General features: G+C 42.2%; 1 protein-coding gene across 5 annotated transcripts in view; it reads left to right on the plus strand.

The window, feature by feature from the left end:
- The window catches only part of STAC (SH3 and cysteine rich domain), a 353,663-nt gene that overhangs the window by 322,414 nt on the left and 7,729 nt on the right, over positions 1-23,520 (plus strand). For all 5 annotated transcript variants that reach the window (XM_070776015.1, XM_070776016.1, XM_070776017.1 and 2 more), the window contains 4 exons: positions 1,358-1,422; positions 2,921-3,009; positions 18,238-18,289; positions 18,384-18,521. In XM_070776015.1, the coding sequence (XP_070632116.1) occupies positions 1,358-1,422; positions 2,921-3,009; positions 18,238-18,289; positions 18,384-18,521 (344 nt within the window). The remainder of the gene's footprint in view (positions 1-1,357; positions 1,423-2,920; positions 3,010-18,237; positions 18,290-18,383; positions 18,522-23,520) is intronic.

Raw genomic sequence — 23,520 nt, forward strand, 5'->3', positions numbered from 1 at the left:
CTGCATCCACAGGCTCTGGAACCATAGTGAGTGGGTGAAGTCTCTCAGTCATGTCCGACTCTCTGCAACCCCGTGGACTGTAGCCTAACCAGGTTCCTCCGTCCAAGGGATTTTCAAGGCAAGAATACTGGAGTGGGTTGCCATTTCCTTCTCCAGGAGATCTTGCTGACCCAGGGATTGAACCCAGGTCATTGTAGGCAGAAGCTTTACCGTCTGAGCCACCACGGAAGATCCCTGGAACCATAAACCATGGACAATAGATGTTTACTGAGCATTGGTTCATTTACAGGGGCTCTTGTTCAGAAGTGTGTTCCCTTCATCACGGCTACTGAATCCATTTGCAGGACAGTGGAGATTGTCAGGGCTGACTGAAAGAGGGTACAGAGCTTTCTGTGATGTGTTTCTCTTCCTCTGCTGGTTTCCTTGACCCTCTGAAGGAGACCCAAAGGGAAGACTAAAACAGCAATGTATTTTTGATTATCAAAGCTTCTACAAAGTAGATTAATTTCAACACTATGGGCCCTATTGTATAGACTTGGAAACATGTGCCACCTTTTATTTTTATTTAAGAAAGATACATGATGTTGGTCTCCAGGGTTAGATGGTTGAACTCACTAAGCAGAGCCCCGCCATACCCATCAACCCATCAGGGACCTTCCACAGCTGTGTGTGTGGACAGTGACAACTCCTACCCATCTTAAGAAGCCTTTTTCCTCATCAAAGGTCACAGAGTGGCTGCTAAAATGCAAAAGGTAGAGAATTATGTATTTTAAGAACACACTAGATGAGAAACCACTGTTTAATTTTTTTCCCAATAATACCCCCCAATGCACTGCCAAATAAGAGATCGAGGAAGTATTTTTAAGTTTAAAACCTTAATCTGCAAGTAGAATACAGAGATCATCAGGAAACTAGCATGAAGATATTGAATAGAGATCAAAGAGTCTGGTATTTAGAAAAGTGTATTGAAATACAGTTAAATTGCACCATACTTCACCTACGCTACCATCCCCTTAACAAACGATTGGATACATTTAACAAAGATGAATGACATGGTTTCTGCTCCTGAGAAGGGCTCTGCCAAATGAGACCAAGCAATGCAGGAGGATGTGTGCTGGCCCGGAGGTGTGGACGAGGGTGTGGCTGTGCAGAGAGTGTGGTGTGGACCCTGCCAGGGGCGCAGAGGGCAACAGATGGAGCGTGACACGCGAGCTGGGTCGCTGAGGATGAGGAAAGGCGGGGAGAAACTGAATTGAAACTGTGGTGCAGGGAGTAAATAAAGCTACGTCTTTCAAGCGTGTTTCCCAAATGTGGTGACTGGACTCATAAATCTCCTCCTTTTTGTGGTCTCTTTCAGTGTTCACATATCCAGAAAATGGCACTGACGATTTCAGAGACCAAGCAAAGAACATAAACCACCAGGTATTCATGGACATCTCAGAAGACTGGCCAGACAGGGTCCTTAGATTATTCTGTAGGTCACCCCCCAAGTGGGTCATGAAATCAACTTAGTGGGGCCCAGACTAGCATTTTTAGAGAATAATGTACCGTAGAGTACATAGCATAGGCAGCACTGAGCAAAACAAATTCCAAGGCATCCAGGGTAGAGAGGATAAAGACTGTACTGTGTGCTTTTGCTTCTGTTATGTATGCTACCTACAAGTTGGCATGTGCTCTACAGTATGTAAATTATATATTATGACTGTATTTCATAGTGGGCTTCCCTGATGGCTCAGAGGTCACAGCGTCTGCCTGCAATGCGGGAGACCTGGGTTCAATCCCTGGGTCGGGAAGATTCCCTGGAGAAGGAAATGGCAACCCACTCCAGTATTCCTGCCTGGAAAATCCCATGGACAGAGGAGCCTGGTGGGCTACAGTCCATGGGGTCGCAAAGAGTCAGACATGACTAAGCGACTTCACTTTCAACTTTCAAGTTTTATATTTTATGTTAATTTAGATATATAATTAGGATGGAATAATACTGCATAAAGTACTTGAGCCTTGGGCAGCAAACAGAATCACAGATCAAAAGAATATAGTTAAGTGCAGCTTTTGTTTATGTTTTCTAGATATGGCACCTATTCATTCTATTATTATGTCTTTAAATGTATAGTAATACATTATATATCTGCATGCATATAAAATGATACAAGATAATATTACATGTTGTATAATTTTACTTTATCATGTATATTATAAAGCAGAAACATTTATATAGCTACAATATTTGTGTAGTTAATAACAGCTTATGTTTATATAATACCTGTAAAACTCATATAGTTCACAAATTAGGGACACAATAAAATCGACCTCATGGGCTGTTGTTAGCTTTGCATATGCTAATCCATGTACCATCATGCCTCTCACACAGCAAGCTATCAAAAAATGGTAGCTTTTATTATCATTATTGCAGTTTCATAGTCAGTGGATGGTGATACCATAACAAATCAAATCAGTCTCAGGCCAACATCTTTCATTTTTCCACAGCATGAATGAACTCATTTCTGGATGAATACACCCAGATCCCTTTGATATACTAGATACAAAATTGTCCATTTTAGGGAATAGAAGTTGTTTACTACTCTCCACCGGTCTGCTGTCTATAGAGAGAATATTCTCTTGCTTGGGCTCAAGTCTGTATCGCCTTTCATGAACAACTAGATCAAAGGAAAAAAGTGACTTGAACAAAACTGTAGTATTTCTGACAAAAAATTCCACATAAATGTTTTCAAATAGTTTGTAATGAAATCGAACTCAGGAAATTAAAAATAAACCTGTTTGGAACAAAATAATAATGGTTAGATATTTTAACACAAAAGATTACACTGGAATTACATTTAACTTCCCCATTTCCTGTCTTCTTCCTTTGCTCCATTTCTTCCTCCTTCCTCCTCTCATTTCCCTTTTATGTTTCTTTCAGGGACCTCTTTCCAAAGACCCATTACAGATGAACACCTATGTTGCCTTGTACAAATTTGTACCACAAGAGAATGAAGATTTGGAAATGAGGTAAAAACATTTTTAAAGGAAGAAGAAGAACGAAAGATTTAAAGTCAGTGGTGATGTATGTGAAAGAAAATAATTCAATTCGCGCTGCCTCCAAGCGCCTTAGAGCAGTGATTCTCAAATGTTAGTGTGCGGGGCTGGTTGATGCGGATTGCTGGGCCTTATTCTGGAAGTTTCTGACTCAGCATGATTCAGCGCGTCTTGGGTAGGGCTTGAAAATCCGAGTTTCTAACTGGTCTGCAGGTGGTGCAGACGCTGCTGGCCCAGGGACCACACTTTGAGAAGCGTGGTCAGTACATCGTCAGTAGCGCTGCTACCGGGAGTTTTCATGAAGGCTGAGCATCAGATGCACTTGGCATCCTGCGGGGTCTAATAGGGAACCAAAAGTGTACTTGCTGCCCAAATTAACGTTGACTGACAAATCAGTCTAAAACTCTATTTATCCCTGCCGGAGACTGGCAGCTCCCCCTGGCTCGCACCTAAAGGTTCTTCTGTTTCAGGACCCATCCCACCTCATGGTCACTGAAACAGAGAGACAGGTGAGCCTCAGGGCGCTCATGAGATCTAAACCTTTCTCTGGACCACAGTCTCATGTTTCAGGGGTGGTGTGGCTGGAGTCCGTACTGTGTCCACATCCTCCTTGCTGTGTAATTTTAAGCAATGTACAAACATCGTGTTTCCCAGGTTTCCTTACTGATAAAAGGATAATAATGACCTTTTCCTCTTAAGGCATTTGTGAGGATGAAGTGAATAAGGTTCGTAAAGCATATAGCACAGGAACAGTAGACACTCAGGAACTGGCCGTCAGTGCAGTCTTTGTAATGTCGTGTTCCCCAGGTTGTCTCAAAGAAAAGACTTCACTCCTTCCCTCTATTCGTGACCCAAGCCACAAGCACTCTCAGGACAAGGACTTGGTGTTTTCCAGCCCTGGAGCAGGATACGAGGGGCTACTTTTGCAGCCACATGGGCCGTTAGAGATGGGTTCTTTCCTCTTCTGAAGAGCATGGAGAGAAAAACTAGCACAGAAAACCATTTATATGTCAGAGCATTAGGGAAATAGCCTCACTGGTCCTCCCTGCAGAAGGCTCTGGAACCCTTTGTCTCCACCCTGGAGCTCTCTGAGCTTTCCCACATCTCATATGTGCTAAGTCGCTTCAGTTGTGTCTGACTCTTTGAAACCCTAGGGACTGTAGCCCACCAGGCTCCTCTGTCCATGGGATTCTCCAGGCAAGAATGCTTGAGTGAGTTGCCATTCCCTTCTCCAGGGAATCTTCCCCAACCCAGGCATAGAACTCATCTCTGACATCTCCTGCATTGGCAGGCGGGTTCTTTATCACTAGCGCCACCTGGGAAGTCCTTTTCGCATCTCAGGTCTGTCCATTTCCCTGGTGTGACCCCTCTGGCTTTTGCCTGAAAAATGGTTCCTCCTCAGTAAAATCAGCCTTCTCCTCTTCCACTTTCCCCAAAGTCCCTGAAGAGAAAACAGCTATCAAAAGCCTCCATGGAGACCCTGTTTCCTGGTCCCATTTGCCATTGGGGTCGACCTGGATCGCTCAGCTGCACTTCCTGGTACAATGCCCAGTGGGCCCCGTAGCAGATGTGAGTGTCCGGCCAAAGTCTGGCAGCTCCCCCAGCTCACACCCAAGGTCAGCTTTCATTGTTCATCTGTGGGCTGCTTCCAGCTGATTCTCGGGCTTTTCCCAGGCAGAGTTGAGGCTTGGTTCCTGGCTCCTTAGATTCGTTCAGACAATTAGGTTCTTATAAATCTGAACTTTCTCCATCCTTGAGGAAGACTCACCATGCTGAACTCACTGGCTGGAGTTGTAAATGTTATCTAAACAGCCTGGTTAGGTACAGCAGAATGAGACGGTGTTTGTCGGGTGAAGCCCCATTCTATCCAGATAGAGCAAACAAACCCTGCCAGTCAGAACCTACCTAGGATTCGTTACTGGTGTGGTTCCTTGCCCTCAACTGACAGTCCACATTAACTTTCTGCTGATGAAGACAAGGAGGACCTATATTTACTTTGCAAAGAACAGTATATTGGGTTCTTCTTGAGATTATCATTTGAGTGTCTAGAATTTAAAATTTAACAACACCCCATTGTGCAGGTCCCACAGCTTTATCTTAGAAAATTGTTCTGAACTTATTAGATGGAAATAATAGCTCCAGAGAAATATGACTCAAGGGTAAAGTCTTAACTGTCTGGTGGTGGTCGTACGGTTTTGTGCTTATGTTAGTCAGTCGCAGGCCATTAAAAGTCAAGTTGTCTGGTCACGAATCAAACGTTTACACTCTGCTCCAAGGCAAACAGGACTATTCATTCCCAGGAATGAAATGTCTGCATTGCATAGACTGCAAGATTGAAGTGATAAATCATACTTAACTTTTTTTTTCCTTTGCAAAGAGATTGTAGGTTCCCATTTTAGAAGCCAAGCTCTGATTTAGAATGTGTAAGGCAATGCTTTGGGGATTTAGTATCATTCCTTGAATGAACTAGGGCTTTGTGAGTTATCTTTCTCTCCTTAAACCATGAAGTAGTAAAAATCCTTTTAACAAAACTCTATTTTCATCCACCTTCCTTCTGACCCAGGGGGCATGCTGGAGATTATCCTCAGGAAAGAAAACAAAGGATATGAGAGTGGAGGGAATGTTGAGGGCATGAGCTTGAGGACAAAGGAGGTCCAACTGGCAAAGCCAACAGTCACGATCAGAGCAGATGGACTATCACTTCAGCCAGAGTTTGCTATATATCTGCTTAATAATAAGAAAGCTTTTTCTGCCAACAGCCAGCAGTCTAGACCTCTCTCCAAACCTCCAGATTCTCCTCCATGCCTACCCCAGGAGTGCCTGGCACCCAGGACCTCTGCCCTCCCCTGCACAAACCTGTCCCCAGGGGGAATGATGTCACCATCTGCCCAGGCCTCAAGCCGGCCACCTGAGGTTTTCTTTTACCCCATACCCAAAATGCATTCAGTGTTCAATTCCTACTGGTTCTCTTTGCCTCAGATCTGCTTTATCCAGCCCCACCTTCACCTCTCCCCGGATTGCTGTGGGATCCACCTGGTCTCTGTGTCTAGTCTTACACCCCCTCACCCCATTCCTCCCTTCCCATTTACTTTGGGTGGAAAGGATGCTGCAAAGACAGCCCAGTGTCCTGGGATCGTCTAAACTTTGGAGTCAAACAGAATGGATTCATGTCCCTGCTCCTCTATTCTCTGACAACAGGGCATCTTACCTAACTTTCTGAACCTCTGTCTTCTCATCTTGAAAGTAGAGATAATAAGGCCTGCCCTTGTAGGATGGTGGTGGTTGAGTTGCTAAATCATGTCCAACTCTTTACGACCCCATGGACTGTAGCCCACCGAGCTCCTCTGTCCATGGGATTCTCCAGGCAAGAATACTGGAGTGGGTTGCCATTTTCTTCTCCAAGGGATCTTCCTGACCCAGGAATCGAACCCAGGTCTCCTGCATTGCAGACAGATTCTTTACTGACTGAGCTATGAAGGAAGCCCTTGTAGGATGGTTGTCATTAAATAAAATAACATAGTAAGAGTTTAACAGAGTTAATTCCAGTCAGTTCTGTTCATACTCCAGAGGTAGATGCTTCCTTTGCAGACATAAAAAATGAGGGAGAAAGAGAATGACATACAACATGGATTCACTGACTATTTAACAATGAAAAGTGTGGGCATCACTTGACCTAGATTTAAGCTCTAGCCAAGCTGTTCACTAGCTGTGTGACCCCCATGAAGCCTGAGACGGTTCCACAAGGCATCAAGCTTTTGCTCTTATAATACACTCATGAAGAAGAGAATCACTGTGCCTGCCTCAGGTCTGCTCATGACACACAAGTGTGTTTAAAACTCCCTAATGGCCTCCCACTCCCCTTGGGTCTAGACCAGAATATTTACAGACACCTGGTGGCTTCTTTCACCCTGGTGACTTCTTTGCTTTTCTGGCACCACTGTTCCCCTTACCTCTCTGCTCCATCATCTGTTCCTCAAAAGGACCATGCTTCCCTTGTGGCTCAGCTGGTAAAGAATCTGCCTGCAATGCGGGAGACCTGGGTTCAATCCCTGGGTTGGGAAGATCCCCTGGAGAATGGAAAGGCTACCCACTCCAGTATTCTGGCCTGGAGAATTCCATGGACTGTATATAGTCCATGGCGTCTCAAAGAGTCGGACACAACTGAGCAACTTTTACTTTCACTTTCAACTCTTGCCAAAGAAATTTTCTTCCTGCCCTCTGTTCCTCCCACCCTTCTACTTACCCGCCACCACAAACACCACCACCACCATCACACACACACCCTCTTCCATTGACTGTTATGCACCCACTAGATCTCAGCTCTTCCTTGGTGCAACCTGGGTGAGATCCTCTATGATATACTTTCATGACACCATATTTCTTTTCTTCAAAGCACTTATCTCATTTTGTATTTTATATATTTCTGGGATTGTTTGGTTAACTTATCTCTCCCTTGTAAAGCCCATGAGAACAAATCTGTATTTGTTAAATAACCCTGTGTCCCTGGAGTATAGACCAGTTCTTGAGACTTGCTGCTGCTGCTGCTAAGTCACTTCAGTCATGTCCGACTCTGTGCAACCCCATAGACGGCAGCCCACTAGGCTCCTCTGTCCCTGGGATTCTCCAGGCAAGAACACTGGAGTGGGTTGCCATTTCCTTCACCAGTGCATGAAAGTGAAAAGGGAAAGTGAGGTCACTCAGTCATGTCCGAATCTTCATGATCCCATGGACTGCAGCCTACCAGGTTCCTCCATCCATGGGATTTTCCAGTCAAGAGTACTGGAGTGGGGTGCCATTGCCTTCTCCTCTTGAGACTTAGTAGATGCTTAATACATATTTCATGAATGAATGAATGAGTATTGTGGAGATTAAATGAATGAACTAGTGTTGTCTCTGGCATATACAGTTAGTGGGCAAATAGAGGCCATGATAATAGAATGGAAACTATAAAGGAGGAAGTTAACCCAGCTGAGAGTGGTTTACCAGGACCTGTTTCCTGAAGGAGATGAGCCTTGAACTCAGGATGAATATGATTTGTTGAGAAGAAATTGTAGAAAAAGAGACCAACAGTAGCCCATAGTCATATTCACAGACAATGAAGAGCTTAAGACAATGTGGAAGAAGCCCTGCTAAGCCAAACACAGTTTGGGCATGGTAGGGTGAGCCTCAGGGAGAAGGAGTATAGGGCTCTGCCTCCTTATTCCCAGAGCAGTGCCTGCCCTTCTCAGAATTGCTGTGGTCCCAATCATTGGTCTCCACACGCTGCCTGAAGGCAGAGGCTTTGCACAGTCAGCTTTGCTACACTTTCAGCGCAAACTTCCTTCATAAATTCATCTGCTGTCACCTCCCCAAAACTCTGGCGCTCGTGGAAGCCATGGTAATCTTCCCACCCATCATGGGCAAGAGTAGGGGAGAGCAAGGGTCCAGGGCAGAAAGGAGCAGTGTCTGGGGGTCACACAGACCTGGGTCCCCCGTCCAGCTCTGACACATCCTAGCTGCATCAATTTGAGCAAACTGTTTAATCTTTTGCAGCCTCCATTTTCTCCTTCCTAGGGAGACTGAGCAATGAGATAATGTTAAAAAAAATGAGATGAGATTTCGTGCCCAGTACAAAGTGAGGTGTACAGTATATTTAGATACCATCTCGTCATCATTTATATCATTTCGTAATACATTTTATTTTCCTGGTCTTCTGATCGATTACTCTAAAGATATATATATATATATATATATATATATATCTTTATAGATATATAGTTCAACACTCTGTCTAATCTTTGAACACATCCAAGGAGACTTTATCTAATTAGTCTGGCTATAAGGAGGCTGTGACACCCTGTCTCTTACCTTCTGAGTAGGTTTTGTGGTTGCTGACATGACATGCCAAGTATGGAATCTCACCACTGATACACGAGATGTGATGCCATCATGTGAGGGCTCTCCAAGCTGCCTTGCGGATAATTTGAGGTCTGATAACATCAAAGAGCCACCCGGGTTCCTCTGTCTGAGTGTAATGAGCTTGCGTAGTAGATAACCTCTGTCATTAAAGGTCTTAGACAGTCTCCACCAAACACCTTTACTGTCTAGTTTTTTAAAAGTCCTGAAAATTACACTTTATGGAATGCCAGCTTAATTAACGAGCAAAGCTTTTTAAAATGCTACTTGAAATACAAACTGGATAACCCCATTATAATCAGGACTGGCATCATGATCAGAGACTGTCTTATAAATTCACAAAAGCCGTGTGTCTGTCATTCTCCTGGCCATGTACATGACTGTGTGTGACACACTCACATACGCACATACATCCCTACACACTATAGTCAGATACACACAAACTCACACACAGACACACACACATTCAGACATGCACACTCAGATACACGTGCATTTATACACACACATATTAGCAAAAGCTTGATAACCCGTGCTTAGCCTTTTGATGAAAGTAAATCCTGCCACCCATATTTACAATGTAACCTGTCTCATTGAAAGTCTGCAAAATATTCTTGGAGATATCACTTATTAATTCACATTGATGCATATTTTTAAAATCTGTAAGAATAACTTCAGTGGCTTGGCCAAGTTGACATATTATTTAAATAGTCGGCATACATAAATAACTCTGAGTAAGCATGAACCCCTAAAACATTGGTAGGGACTCTGAAATAAAAGATCAAGCATAAACAAGAAACTCAAGTGTTCAAATACATATTTAACTGACCATGTACGTCTATTCCCAAGAATCCATTTTGGTTTTCCACATCTAAATCATTTTCATTTTTATTAGTTCTCCCCTAACAGATTTATATGATAATGGCCATGTTTCATAAGGGGTGAAGAGGAGAGGAAAAATTCCTATGAGCCAAAAGAGGGAATGAGGAAACTGCTGTTTGAATATTATTAAATTTTAAGAGAGATGTAAATTAATTGCCACTCAATCTGTTTGTGTCAGAATACCGAAATTTGGAGGCCATAAAAGAAAAACATATCTTCTTTTGTAACTCCAAATTAGATTCCTAATTTAAAGTCTTGAATTGCCAGACTCTTTCTTGGAAGCCATGAGTCCCAGATTTTTCTGTGTGTGAGTCTGAACAAAACCAGACAACCAGTTGTCCCGTTAGCTAATATTCACAAAAACCTCTGGAGATGGGATGGCCTGAGTTCACCTCTTCCTGATTTATTGAAAGCACCACTTGAAATAAGGTCAAAAGGGGACTTAACCCTTGTGCGGCTATCTCCAGGATTTGTTTCATCTACCACCGCTCATCTCGTGGTGAATGAGTATGTGCTGTCTGCAGTGTGCACAGTTCACAGGCCCCGTTATCAAAGAGCTCCCATGGCCATAAGGCTGCAGGCCCTCGACAAGAAAGTCCGTTCAATACGACGTCTTGTGGGTGGGGAGGTAGTTCTGGATGCTGCTGCTGCACCTCAGGGAGATGCTGAAACATCAGCTGGGACGAATCAGGTCTTCCAACCACATCATCCCACTGCAGAATAGAACCGTGATCTAAAACTTAGAAGGAGGAGAGGAAGGAAGCTAATGTTTAGGGAGCATATACTGTGTATCAAGGGCTTTTCTGGTGGCTCAGACGGTAAAGAATCCGCCTGCAATGCAGGAGACCTGGGTTCAATCCCTGGGTGGGGAAGATCTCCTGGAGAAGGGAATGGCAACTCACTCCAGTATTCTTGCCTGGAGAATTCCATGGACAGAGGAGCCTGGTGGGCTACAGTCCATGGGGTGCAAAGAGTCAGACACAACTGAGCGCCTAACACTTGCACTGTGTATCAAGTTATTTACACTACATCATTTCATTTAATCTTTAAAAAAAAAAAAAAAGAACCATTGAAGCAGCCTTTGGAAGCCAGGGAAGATTTTGCAAGGAGATGGCATCGCAGCCCAGCCAAGACTTCCAGAAAGAGTGGACATGAGTACATGTACAGCTTGAATAGTGAGCAGTCATCCTCTCTTCCACTGAGGAAAGGGTAACAGAAGAATAGTTCAACTATGAGAACAAGCGGTGCCAGATGCAAGCCAATTGCAAATCCCATTACAAAAGAAGTTGTGGAAATTCACTGCAGGAGCATATTTAAATTCTTACATTCATCCCAGTCTTCATTCTGGAAAGACTGTCTTAAAATTCAGTAAAGCTTAGCAAATGGACACTTGGCTGTTTGGTTCATAGTCCAAAGAGACAATTTATGGTCTTTTACCCTTTTGAGGAGAGGGAGAGAGAAGCAAGTCCAGGAGCCCACAGGTGGAAGTGGAGGCTTGGAGCTGTTACCTGGGGAGGCAGACTCTTCATCCACTCATCTTTCTTCTACCCCAGGCTTTCCATCCTGCACTGACGTGGTAGGTTTCCTCTCTGATGAGGAAGACAATTTATATTAGCAGATTCAGATAATGCATTAATTTTGCCCTTTTTGGCCACTCACATTACTCCTTATAAACCTATTTAGATTGTTCAATTGGTTCAAAAGAACAGGAAGTGTGTGATTATAGAGTGACATTCATGAAAAGTCACTCCTGGTCAAGGATAATTTTTTAAAATTAAAATGATTACTGTTACACAAATTTAAAATGAGTACATGTCAGAATTTTAATTTGAATCAATAATGAATTAGAGACCCAGTACACTTTCACATCTGACTAAAGGAAAATTCACGCAGCACCCATAGGTAGGCAATTAAGAGCGCTGATGTGAACTTACAAATAGGTGCAAAAGTAGATAATATTCACAGGGTAGTCATTGACTTGGAGAAGGCGACGGCACCCCACTCCAGTACTCTTGCCTGGAAAATCCCATGGACGGAGGAGCCTGGTAGGCTGCAGTCCATCGGGTCGCTAAGAGTCGGACACGACTGAGTGACTTCACTTTCACTTTTCACTTTCACGCATTGGAGAAGGAAATGGCAAACCACTCCAGTGTTCTTGCCTGGAGAATCCCAGGGACGGGGGTGCCTGGTAGGCTGGCGTCTATGGGGTCACACAGAGTCGGACACGACTGAAGCGACTTAGTAGCAGCAGCAGCAGTAATTGACTACTTTCTGCCAGACACAGTTCACTAACGTTTCTCGGGGTAAGGCTCATTTGCATTATTGCAGAGATGTGCAGTGGCTCAAAGACACTGAAAGGGGGAGGTGACCCAGAAGGGGGCACCAGACAGCACCCAGATCAATCATCAGTTTTGCCCATTTCAAAGTCTTCCAAATTGTCCCTGGTAGCCCCTTGCATTCTTTCAACTGATCTATGAGGTCAGTCAAGCGAGCAGTATTTTGCAAAGGAGATAACAATGGTTAGGATGGTTAAACCACATGTTACAATCCGTATAAATCTCCAGGAGAACGTTATTAAAATAGAGACTCCTGGGTTACACCCACACTGGAGACTCAATTCCCACTTGGAAATCTGTATGGTTAAATATTCCTTTAGACTCTGGTAATCTGCCAGGTTTGAGAACAACTGTGACTTAACTGATTTCTCCTGAGATGAACAGTGGGCCAGCGGCCGACCCAAATGGGATGCAGGTTTCTGATCCTCAGCCTGTGCTCAATACACTGGTCAGCACTGGGGCTTTGGCCTGTGGTTTATTTGGTAACGTCCTTCACTCTGTAAGGTTTTATAAATCCTCCATAAAATAAGAAAAGGAGAGCCCTCGAGACAGTGTTAGACAAAATAAGACTTGGTGTCTCGTTTCCATTCTCTTAAGTACATTACTGCTTGGCAAATGCATCAACTTAATTAAAACTAAATGTAATTCTAATGTACCAATTTGATTTAAAAATAATCTTCACAGTCACCAGGACATCCAAATGCAATTAAGGGCTATTTGAGGAAAGTCTCTGATGCATATTATGCTCTGACACTGTGCTATGTCAAGAAACCCAGATCTTCCTGAATATCACTAATGTGTTTAGCAGCCTCTCTCTCACTCAAATGCCTTTTTCAATTAGGTTCTGGAGAGCATGATCTGTGACAGTTCAGGAACATTTACCAAATCTCATCCAAATGGCCCTTTAGCTGAATGTTTTCTCTCTGAGCTGGTCTCTGGACTTGAGAAGGCACAGGCAAGTCTTCTGGACACCAAGCTTAAGACAAAATCACACTGCAGAGTTCAGGAGTTCCTTGTTCCCTAACCATATACTAAGATTTTAAAGGCTCCGGACCAGGATAATGGAAATCAAGGAAAAGGTCTAAGGGAAAATTCAGCAATAGATCTGAAGCTAATGGAGCAGTTTGGCTGGCTTCCTTTTCTGTTCCCCTTGAGGCTTCTCTAGGGGCTCAGATGTTGGTGAAATCACCTGCAGCGCAGGAGACGTGGGTTTGATCCCTGGTCCATAGGGTCACAAAGAGTCGGACACGACTGAGTGACTTAGCATGCACAAACTTTTTTAAGTATTTGGGAGCCAGACGAGTTCATCTTCCATGGACTGTATAGTCCATGGGGTCACAAAGAGTCCGACACAACTAAGCAACTTTCACTTTCTTACTTTCACTTTCTTTTGAGTTCATCTCCAAGATTTGGAAATAAAGAGTTAAATTATAAAATCTATATATAATGGATCAGAATATAAAGTCACCTAAAAGAAAGAAAATAACTGATAGACCACAGCAGGACTTTCTACTAACAGTATGATAACACAAAATAAGAAAGAAATATTTCATAAAAAGGGCTCCAGTCAACACAGAGACATAACACAGCTGGAGGCAGAGAGTCACACCCTGGCAGTGTCCGTCCTAGGAACAACCCAAGGAGGGAGAATTTTAAGCCTTAGGCCTCCATTCTGCCAAGACCCATGGCAAGGCTCTGCCTCAGGAGAACAGGTGGGCAGAATGTTGACCTAGCTCTTTGATGGTAGCACCTAGCACTCTGACACCACAGGAAGGGGAAGAGGACTAAGTTGAGAACAGGTTAGAAGAGAACCCACAGTTGAGAGTGAAGTGTTCGACGTGGCCACACAGGACCACACCAGTGACTGGGGAGTCGGGGTAACAGCAGCTGGAGCTGTGGGGGCAGCTTACATGTGGTCAGCAGCTGGGTTAGTGAGGTTTCCCAGGCTCCCCACGGATTAGCTAATTTGAATAATGTCCCAGGCTCCAGTCACAGAGGCTGTCCTGAGCTGTCCAGAATCCACGCCAGGGCAGTTAAGGATGAGGCTGGTACACAGTGCCCCAGAGCATTCAAGCCCCAAAAGGGAGATGGTGTGGGTTGTTAATTTAATCGGTTGTCTAAGAGGAACTGATCAGTCCCTAGACAGAGTTTCAAAGTGGGTCAGGCATTTTTTTTTTTAATTAAAAATATTACATTACACTGAATGATTTTACCTCACGTGCCTGCTCAGATCAACTTCCCAGAGCCCAGAGTGGGAAAGGATCTAAGCAGGGCTCAGTGGGAAAGAATGCTGAGATTGCTGGGGGGTGCCAGGCAGAGTCAAGAGGGCAGCAGAAGCCCCATAAGCCACACATGTACTGACCCAGATATTAGAGAGTTGTTGTTTTGGGTTCAAGTCCCGCCCTAAAGCAAGATCTTTCCCAAAATGAAAAACACATTAGCTGTCTCTGCCTCATGATTAGAGTATTTAAGTCGTATCAGTAGGAATCACTCATTCTTTATGCATCCTGTTTATTTCCCTGATAGCCCTGAAGACAATTTGCAATTATATATTTATTAGTTATGCATACACATTCTATATTTATTATTTATGAAATGTTTAATTATGCATTTGCTTATTTATTATCCATCTTTCTCACTAGAATATTAGCTCCCATGAGGCCTTTACTCACCAAAGTATACCCAGTGCCTAGTAAAATCATCCTTTCAGAGTCAGTGGTCTAGAATATTTGTGGAACGAGCAGGTAAACAGAACAGCAAAGGATAAAGGGATGAATGTAATTCTCCTCACTCACCAAGCAATTTTCAGATGCTGGCAGCGCCTTTTCCTAAGACAGAATCCCCATCACGCTGTCGGGATATCTGATCTTTCTCATAAAATTATAGCTTGTATTCCAGTGAGTGCTTTATTCCAATGTGTGGTTTATTTCACATGGGTCATGGGCTCAGGGACTGTCCACCTCTGGGCATGGTCAAGATTGACCATCCAGACCATAAAAATAGATGTTGGAGGGACTTCCCTGGTGGTGCAGTGGCTGACTCCACGTTCTGCAATGCAGGAGGACCCAAGTTCAATCCCTGTCAGAGAACTAGACCCCGTGTGCTTCAGCTAAGAGTTTGCATGCTGCAACTAAGACCTGATGCAGTCAAGTAAATAAGTACATATTTTTTAAAAAATAGAGGTTGGATTCAGGCAGCACTGTTTTACACCCAGGGAAAGATGCCTCTTCCAGTCTTGATTCCCTACTTATAATTTCTGCCAAACCATCAGCAAAGTCACTCTGGTTGATGCTAACACACAGTTTCTTAGGTTACTAGGTTAAATAAAATCTGCTGGAGCTAGAAGGATTTTTCTACATTGACTTTCATCCTTGCTGCTTAATTAAATCCCTCACCTGGGAAAAGAGTGATTTTCATCCTCCTCGCTTTCTGTGGCATCAGCATGAAACTGTGACTGTTGAAATACCAAAATGCCAGTTGTGTTTAATGCTTCAGGTGTAACAAGCCTGTTATATTTGGAATCCCCTACGAAGATAGATATTAACTGAGAATTGAAAATGACAGCAGAGGAGATTGAACCAGAATAGCAAAGGGAGCACACAAGTCTGCTTCCCTTCTTGCACCAATCCCTTAAAGTGCGAGAAATATATTTTTCTAAGATTATCTCCGTAATAGTACTAGAAAATAAGAAAAACACTATCAGAAACCCCCAAATATTGGGAATTTCATGGGAGACTACAGCAAATAGAGAACAAGGAAGATGACCAGAGTCCAAAGAATGCTCAGAGAGAAACATCTATGTAAAAGCATATTCAAACAGACACTGATCTCACAAAAGAGTATGCGGTGTCCCAGTGGCTGAATTGCATTAATGGCCCCAATTCTTCACTGTTCCTGTATCCATGCTCTTTGCCATGAGACTTTACAGTTCCTTTCACCGGAGTTGCTTTAAGGCAGAATGACAATGTGTCAGTTCTGAGCCTACACATTAGAAGCCTTATGTGTTTTTCACATCTCCATTTGCTGCCCTGGCAATGCCATGAATGTCCAAACTGGCCTTCTTGGGTATGAGAAACATAGAATAAGGCAAAATCACCCCAGTCATCCCAGCCAGCACCCAAGAATGTCAGTGAACCTTTGAGATTTGGGGATTGTTTGTTACACAGCATTATCACAGCAATATATGACTGATACAGAGTCCCAGCAGTGTTCATTCATAACCCATTATTACTACGTAGAATGAACAATAGGCAGCAGTGGTGTTTGACTCTAGAATTAAACCGTCACCTGTGCTCTAAGAAAGGGAACCCATGCCCAGGCAAGTGTGCCCCTGTGTCGCCCAAAAGACTGAGAAAGAAAAACAACTGGAGGGAGTTCTGGACCTCCAGAGCTTGTAGAGAGTGGTAGGGAAGGAAAAGGCAGCTTTACTTGGAGGGAAATAAATGAACCTTCTCCTTCCCAGGGTTAAGAAAGCCACCCTTGTTTTTGCCATTGGGGTGGTGGTGGGAGTCCCCAGACTGCTTGTCTGCTATACTCTCAAGCATCCAAAGATGAGATGCATCAGCTGACACACCCTGCTGTCTTAAGCAGAGCTTGAAATTAGTCCTCACCCGTTGCAGACGCAGATGTATTTGATAGTGGAGAATCACCCAGAGATTCATACCCTGTGTTTTCAGTTATGAATATAAAGAAATAAAAACACAGGTGCAAGACAAAATCCCTTGACATGAAGGAAAAGTAAAGTAAGAAGATAAACTGTGCTTCCGTTGCAGGGGTCATGGGTTCAATCCCTGCTCGGGGAACTAAGATCCCAAGTGCTGCTCAGCATAACCAAAAAAAGAAGCAATAAGACAAAGAACAATATAACTAATCCTAATGGAAACAAATTTAATAAAGGGAAGAAATATTGTTTTTAATATCTAATAATATCCTCAGCAACATCCATCATGCTTTTCTGTCCATAAGATAAAGTTGACAAATGTGAAAAGGAGACATTCAGAAAATGATAAAGAACTCTTGGAAGTTAAATTTTCCCTAAAACCCTCAGTACTGTAATAAATATTACAAGAGATAAGCCCATATACAAACTAAGCAATTAGGAAGATTAAATTGAGAAAAATTTTAGTCTAGATTCCTTGTTAAAGACAGAAAATGTGTAAGAAAGACAAAAGATATAGATGATTGATCTAGAAAGCCCAATACATATTGACTAGAAATTCCAGGAAAAAGGAAGAGAGAAAATGACTGGGAGAAAACAGTGAAAAAATAGTGGACAAGATTTTCCCAAGTTGAAAAATAACATGAGTCTTCAGATAGTAAAAGTGCCATTAGGTGTTGAGTAGAAGGAATAAAAGACACACACACACACACGCAGAGGTTGATGTGAAAATCAAATTAGAGATGGCAAATAATCACCATATCCACAATACCCATAGCAAAAACATCGTATAAGTCTTCAGTTAAACCCAAGTAATTCCTAATGAAGGATATAACATGCACACACACACAAGTCTGAAACAAACTTCCTGATTATACCAACATAAAAAGTGGCAGACAAGGGCAATGGAAATTAAGTAAAAGTGGTTTCAAGAAGGTACTGAGAAGATGCAGCTAATAATAAAGACAATGCCTCATGCTAGATGTCGATAGGAGACAAAAGAAAGAGCAAATACACCTACACGCCTCTGCATAAATGTCAGTGCATGGAAAAGAGTCCAGAAGGAGACACGGGGAAGTACGAACAGTGGTCAGCTCTGGACAGTGGGAGGAGGATTGCGGGGCAGAATATGAAAAAACTCCAGTTTTCATATTTTAGACTTCCACATTTTAGAGTTTTTTTTACAATGCAGAGATGATCATCTGTGTATAAAAATAAAGTTAAAGATTTTTTTTTAATACAGCACAGAAATTGGACTTGCATTCAGCCTCTAACAAAGCTATTTTCATGGGTGGGAAGAGCAGATAAAAATCATTTTTATTATAGTATTATTTGGGCGAGTGAAAAGCTACCACTTCTGACTTTAAAATACCATCTTTTTCTTTTTCACCCCCTCTACCCCCCACCCAACTCATTCATTCTTCATTTTAGGCCAGGAGACATGATTACTCTTCTAGAGGACTCTAATGAAGACTGGTGGAAAGTAAGTATTTCTTTTTCTTTAAGAAAAATCACTTGCTAACTATAATTACCATGAATGCTACAATTATGGCTGCATGCCTCTTTTTTCCTTTCAGGGGAAAATTCAAGACAGAATTGGCTTCTTCCCAGCCAACTTTGTGCAGAGAGTACACCAAAATGAGAAGATTTTTAGATGTGTTAGAACCTTCAGTGGGTGTAAGGAACAGGGGCAGATAACACTGAAAGAGAATCAGGTGAGTAAAGCCCACCAGCGCACACCAAGTGTGACCAAAATAGAGTAATAGTCATTTGACAAATAGCAATAAATCTGAATGAGTAGAGTCACGTGAGTGTATTCACTTTGAGAAAACATATTCTTAGTCCAGTGATATTGTGTGTGTGTGTGTGTGTGTGTGTTTTAATCGCTCAATCATGCCTGACTCTTTGCGACCTCATGGACTTCTGCAGGCAAGAATACTGGAGTGGGTTGCCTTTCCCTTCTCCAGGGGATCGTCCCAACCCAGGGATAGAACCCAGGTCTCCCACATTGTAGGCGGATTCTTTACCATCTGAGCCACCAGGGAAGCCTGATATTAGTGTAGCAGGATCTAAACACGCAAAACCAAAATGTTAGGAAGCTCAGTTGCCTTCCCTGGGAACCAAACATATGCTATGCTATGCTAAATCACTTCAGTCGTGTCCGACTCGGTGCAACCCTAGAGACAGCAGCCCACCAGGCTCCCCCGTCCCTGGGATTCTCCAGGCAAGAACACGAGTGGGTTGCCATTTCCTTCTCCAATGCATGAAAGTGAAAAGTGAAAGTGAAGTTGCTCAGTCGTGTCCGACTCCTAGCGACCCCATGGACTGCAGCCTACCAGGCTCCTCCATCCATGGGATTTTCCAGGCAAGAGTACTGGAGTGGGGTGCCATTGCCTTCTCCGAACCAAACATATAGCTTATATAATACTTACAAAGCTTATATACCTGTTGGGTTGGCTACAGATTTCCTTTGGTTTTTAAGTAAAAATAAAAGACATATTTTTCATTTTCCCCAAAAACTTTATTGAACAATGTATTCACCATTTTGTTCCACTACCTTAACTGTGGAGCATCCTCCAGCGTGAAATCTCTCGCATGAAACTTCTCAAATCACTTTTGACACATTTGACCAGTCACAGCACCTTCTCCATATACTGCACAAATCTTTTTTTGCTTCAGTTGCATTTTTACCTTTCTTGAAATAATAAAGCATAATAAAAATGTCGCTTCTTCCTTCTGTCTTCAATATTAAAATAACTACACAAAAACTCACTAATTTTGATAAGTTTTTTTAAATGCATGCTGATATGATAGATGTCACAATACAATCTAAAAAAATTGTTTCAAATGAAGTTAAAGACAACTAAATGCTACTAGAGCCATCATATAGAAAAAAATCCAACAAACCTTTTGGCCAACCCAATATATTTTATTTGTTGAAGTTTTACACATGCCCTATAAATGAGGAAACAATGGCTCATAGAGGTGATGTGCCTTGCTCAGGGGCAAAAACCTGGCATGTGGCCAGGCTGGAACTTAAAGATAGACCTGCAAGCTTCAAGTCAATGCCTTCCACTGAGCCATGTGCCCTGGATGATGAACAAACTCAGAATGCAAAGTGCCTTTTGCATAGTCAATTCCCAGGGAAGACAAGCATCCTAGGACCAGAAGGACCCTTGAGAACAAATTCTTGCTCATACAGAAGCCACAGAAGCCTTAGTGAGTCATTCTTGATTCCAGACAATGGAATCACCCACATCAGACTGAGACCCCATCTCTAACGCCATACACACCCCATAAAGCAAATGGTCACATTTCCTGTCTGGATTCCATGTCAATGTCTCAAACTTCTCCAAGATTACTCAACTGTATCCTTCCTGTTACAAAATCTGGAAAGTCTTCTGAATGAAATACATCCAGGAAGGATGTTCGTCTTTATTGGCAAAGCATTATTATGTAATTTTGCTAGCTTGTTTGATTTTTCTTCTCAGAATAATCTTGTGCTTCCCCATTTGACATTAAACATTATTTTATGTTACTAAAATATAAATAGAGCTTCCCTGGTAGCTCAGAGAGTAAAGAATCTGCCTGAAATGCAGGAGACCCGGGTTGGGAAAATCCCCTGGAGAAGGGAATGGCAAGAAAACAACCAGAAGGCAAGTTACAATGTGCTACAATGTGCTTAAGTTGATCAATTTCCAGAAGTGGAACAGCTGCTCAGTCAATGACTTCCGCCAATCTCTGGACCATATCCCCCCAACCCCCAATTTTTTTCCGGAGATGAGCTCATATATGTGTCTTCCACTCTCATGGTTGAGCTGACAACCTGCTGGGGCAGGGGAGAGACAAACCACCTAGCATCTTTAATGAGACATCTTCAAGACCCAGCACAGCATTTCAGCTTGAATCTGAAACCACATGGATCTGCCCATAATTGTAGGAAAGTTCTATAACCTCTGATAGTTGTCTAGCCTGATATTTCTAAGGGGTGGCCTTTGCACCATCTGAATCAGAATAACCTGGGAGCTTGTTGGAAATGCTGATTTCTGACTCCACCCCAGATCTGCCGAAGCAGAAACCTTCAGGGCAAAGGCAGGGAATTAGTCTTTTTACAGACTTCCTGAGTGTTCTATCAAAGCTAAAATTCGAGAATGACCTTCATTTCCATTTCTCACTTTCGTGTCCTCTAGTAGTTCTGTGACAACTGAAGGCATTTTTATTTCCAGCATTTTGCATTAGCAAAATGCACTGAGGTCTCTTTGCTTCTACACAGACTCTCTGTTTTCAGTCTCTGTCATCCATGTGGCAAGCAATTTTTGGAAATATCAGCCCCCTGAAAGAAAATTACATTTTAAAAAAATCAATTATTGAGAAAAAATTTAAATTTATCTCCACTTTAGTGTCTTAAACTATTTTAGGTGTAAAAGTTTGAAACTTGCTTATTGATTGAGGGGAGTTCACTGTAGTAGCAAAAGCACAGATTCCAGTGTCATACAGAAATGGTCTATACCCTGTGTGATTTTGGCAAAAATCACCTCTGAATGTCAGTGTTCTCATCTGTAAGATCGGCACAGCAGTGTCTGCCTCTTGGCATGGAGATGAGAGTCACGTCTATCACCTGGGTGAAGTGCCAGCACAGTGCCCGGCCACCACGGATCAGTGCTGAGCAGAGTCATTACCCTTGCTGCCTAAATGAGACATCCATCTGCAGCGGCCAAGGCCTCCCGAGAAATCACCTAATAAACATCAGAAAGCTTCCCTGGTTGCTCAGGGGTGAAGAACCTGCCTGCAGTGCAAGAGATGCAGGTTCAATCCCTGGAGCAAGAAGATCCCTTGGAAGAGGAAATGGCAACCCACTCCAGTATTCTTCTTGCCTAGGAAATTTCATGGACAGAGGAGTCTGACAGGCTATGGCGTCCCAAAAGAGTCAGATGCAACTTTAGCAACTAAAACAACAGCAGCAAACATCAGAAAATAGCATGCTATTTATAAGTCTAAAAATATAAAGAGACAAATGGTCATTAGCAGGGAAATAGAAGAAATTTGATTCTGAAAACAAATGTAACACATCTCTGTGATTAAATCACATTTCTGCCTCTGGGGTTCATTTGTCTTACAATTATTACATTATTGTTTCCACAGAACTTTTGCTACAAATAGAATTAAGTTATCTTTTTGTCGAGAACATATCTAGAGTTTGCACTGACACAAAATATGTTTTCCTCATTTTTGAAATTTAAAAACTATCTTTATGAGATCAACTTAAATACCATAAAACTATTTTTTAATTCATCCATGATTCCATCATCCCTGGAGAACTATTTTAATTGATTCTTATGTTCTATGAAATCATTTTAATGGATAAATCATTTTTAGATTATAAAACTGAAATGCATTTATTGTGGAGAAAATTTGGAAAATACCCCCCAAAATTATAAAGAAGAAAACCAAGATCAAGGTAGTTCAACCATCAAGCAATGATCAACATAAATATCTTTGTGTTATTTCCCACCAAACTTTTCTTATTTTGATATCATATTCTATTTAGTTTCCTAACTTTTATTAACTTAGTTATTAAATGTTTATCAAAACACAGGTTTTAGCAATTATATAACATATCATCATATAGATCAAAGGTTGCATCAGACTGGCCCTGTTTTTAAAACAAGTTTATGAGAACATTGCTGCATTCATTCATTACACATTGCTTATGGCTGCTTTCATACTGCAGTGGCTAAGTTGAGTCATTGCAGTGGAGACCACAAGGCCTCCAAATATTTACTATTTAGTCCTTTACAGAAAAAGTTTGCCAGCTGTACAAGATGTACATAAAGTATTTAGTATTCCTCTGTGACTGGATATTCAGAATTTTTAAAAAACTATTATGGATAACTGCAATGAACACCTCTAAGTTTTTTTTTTCCATAACTCTGACTCCTTCTTTAGAAAATACTTTAGAATTTACAGGAAAACCAGTAAACCATTTTTCCAGTTCTTGATACATACTGCCTCCCAAAAGTTTATGCCAGTTTACACCCACATCAGCTATTTATGAGAACATTCAGGTTACCACATCCTTGCCAGAACTGAGTATTACTGTTTATTATATATTTGTGTAGCATACAAACGATATCTGTCGTTTTTAGAAGTGAGTAATAGTTCATGTTAATCCTTAATTCCTGGATGGTTAGGGAAGTTGAAATTTTATCATGTATGTATTGGGCATTTGTATTTCTTTTTTAAAAAGAATGTATTTATTTTTATTTTTGGCTGTGATGGGTCTTTGTTGCTATGTGGTGGCTGCTCTCTAGTTGCAGGCTTCTAGTTGGGCTTCTCATTGCAGTGGCTTCTCTTGTTGCGGAGCACAGGTTCCGGGGCGCTCAGGCTTCAGTAGCTGTGGCACATGGACTCAGTAGCTGCGGTTTGCAGGCTCTGGAGCATGCGTTCAGTACTTGGGGTACACAGGCTTAGTTGTCCAGCGGCATGTGGAATCAGCTCAGACTAGAGATTCAACCAATGTCCCCTGCATTGCAAGGCAGATTTCTAACCACTGGATCACCAGAGAAGCCCCTGTATTTCTTTATGAATAATCTGTTTATGTACTTTCTTATGCTACTGAAAAAGTTTTCTCCCTTAAAACTATTGACACCTGATCTGCCATACGTGGCCCACATTTCCCTCAATTTGTCATTTGCCTTTTAATTGTAATGCTTC

Source organism: Bos indicus, chromosome 22, assembly GCF_029378745.1.
Source record: "Bos indicus isolate NIAB-ARS_2022 breed Sahiwal x Tharparkar chromosome 22, NIAB-ARS_B.indTharparkar_mat_pri_1.0, whole genome shotgun sequence".
Classification (NCBI taxonomy): Eukaryota; Metazoa; Chordata; class Mammalia; order Artiodactyla; family Bovidae; genus Bos; species Bos indicus.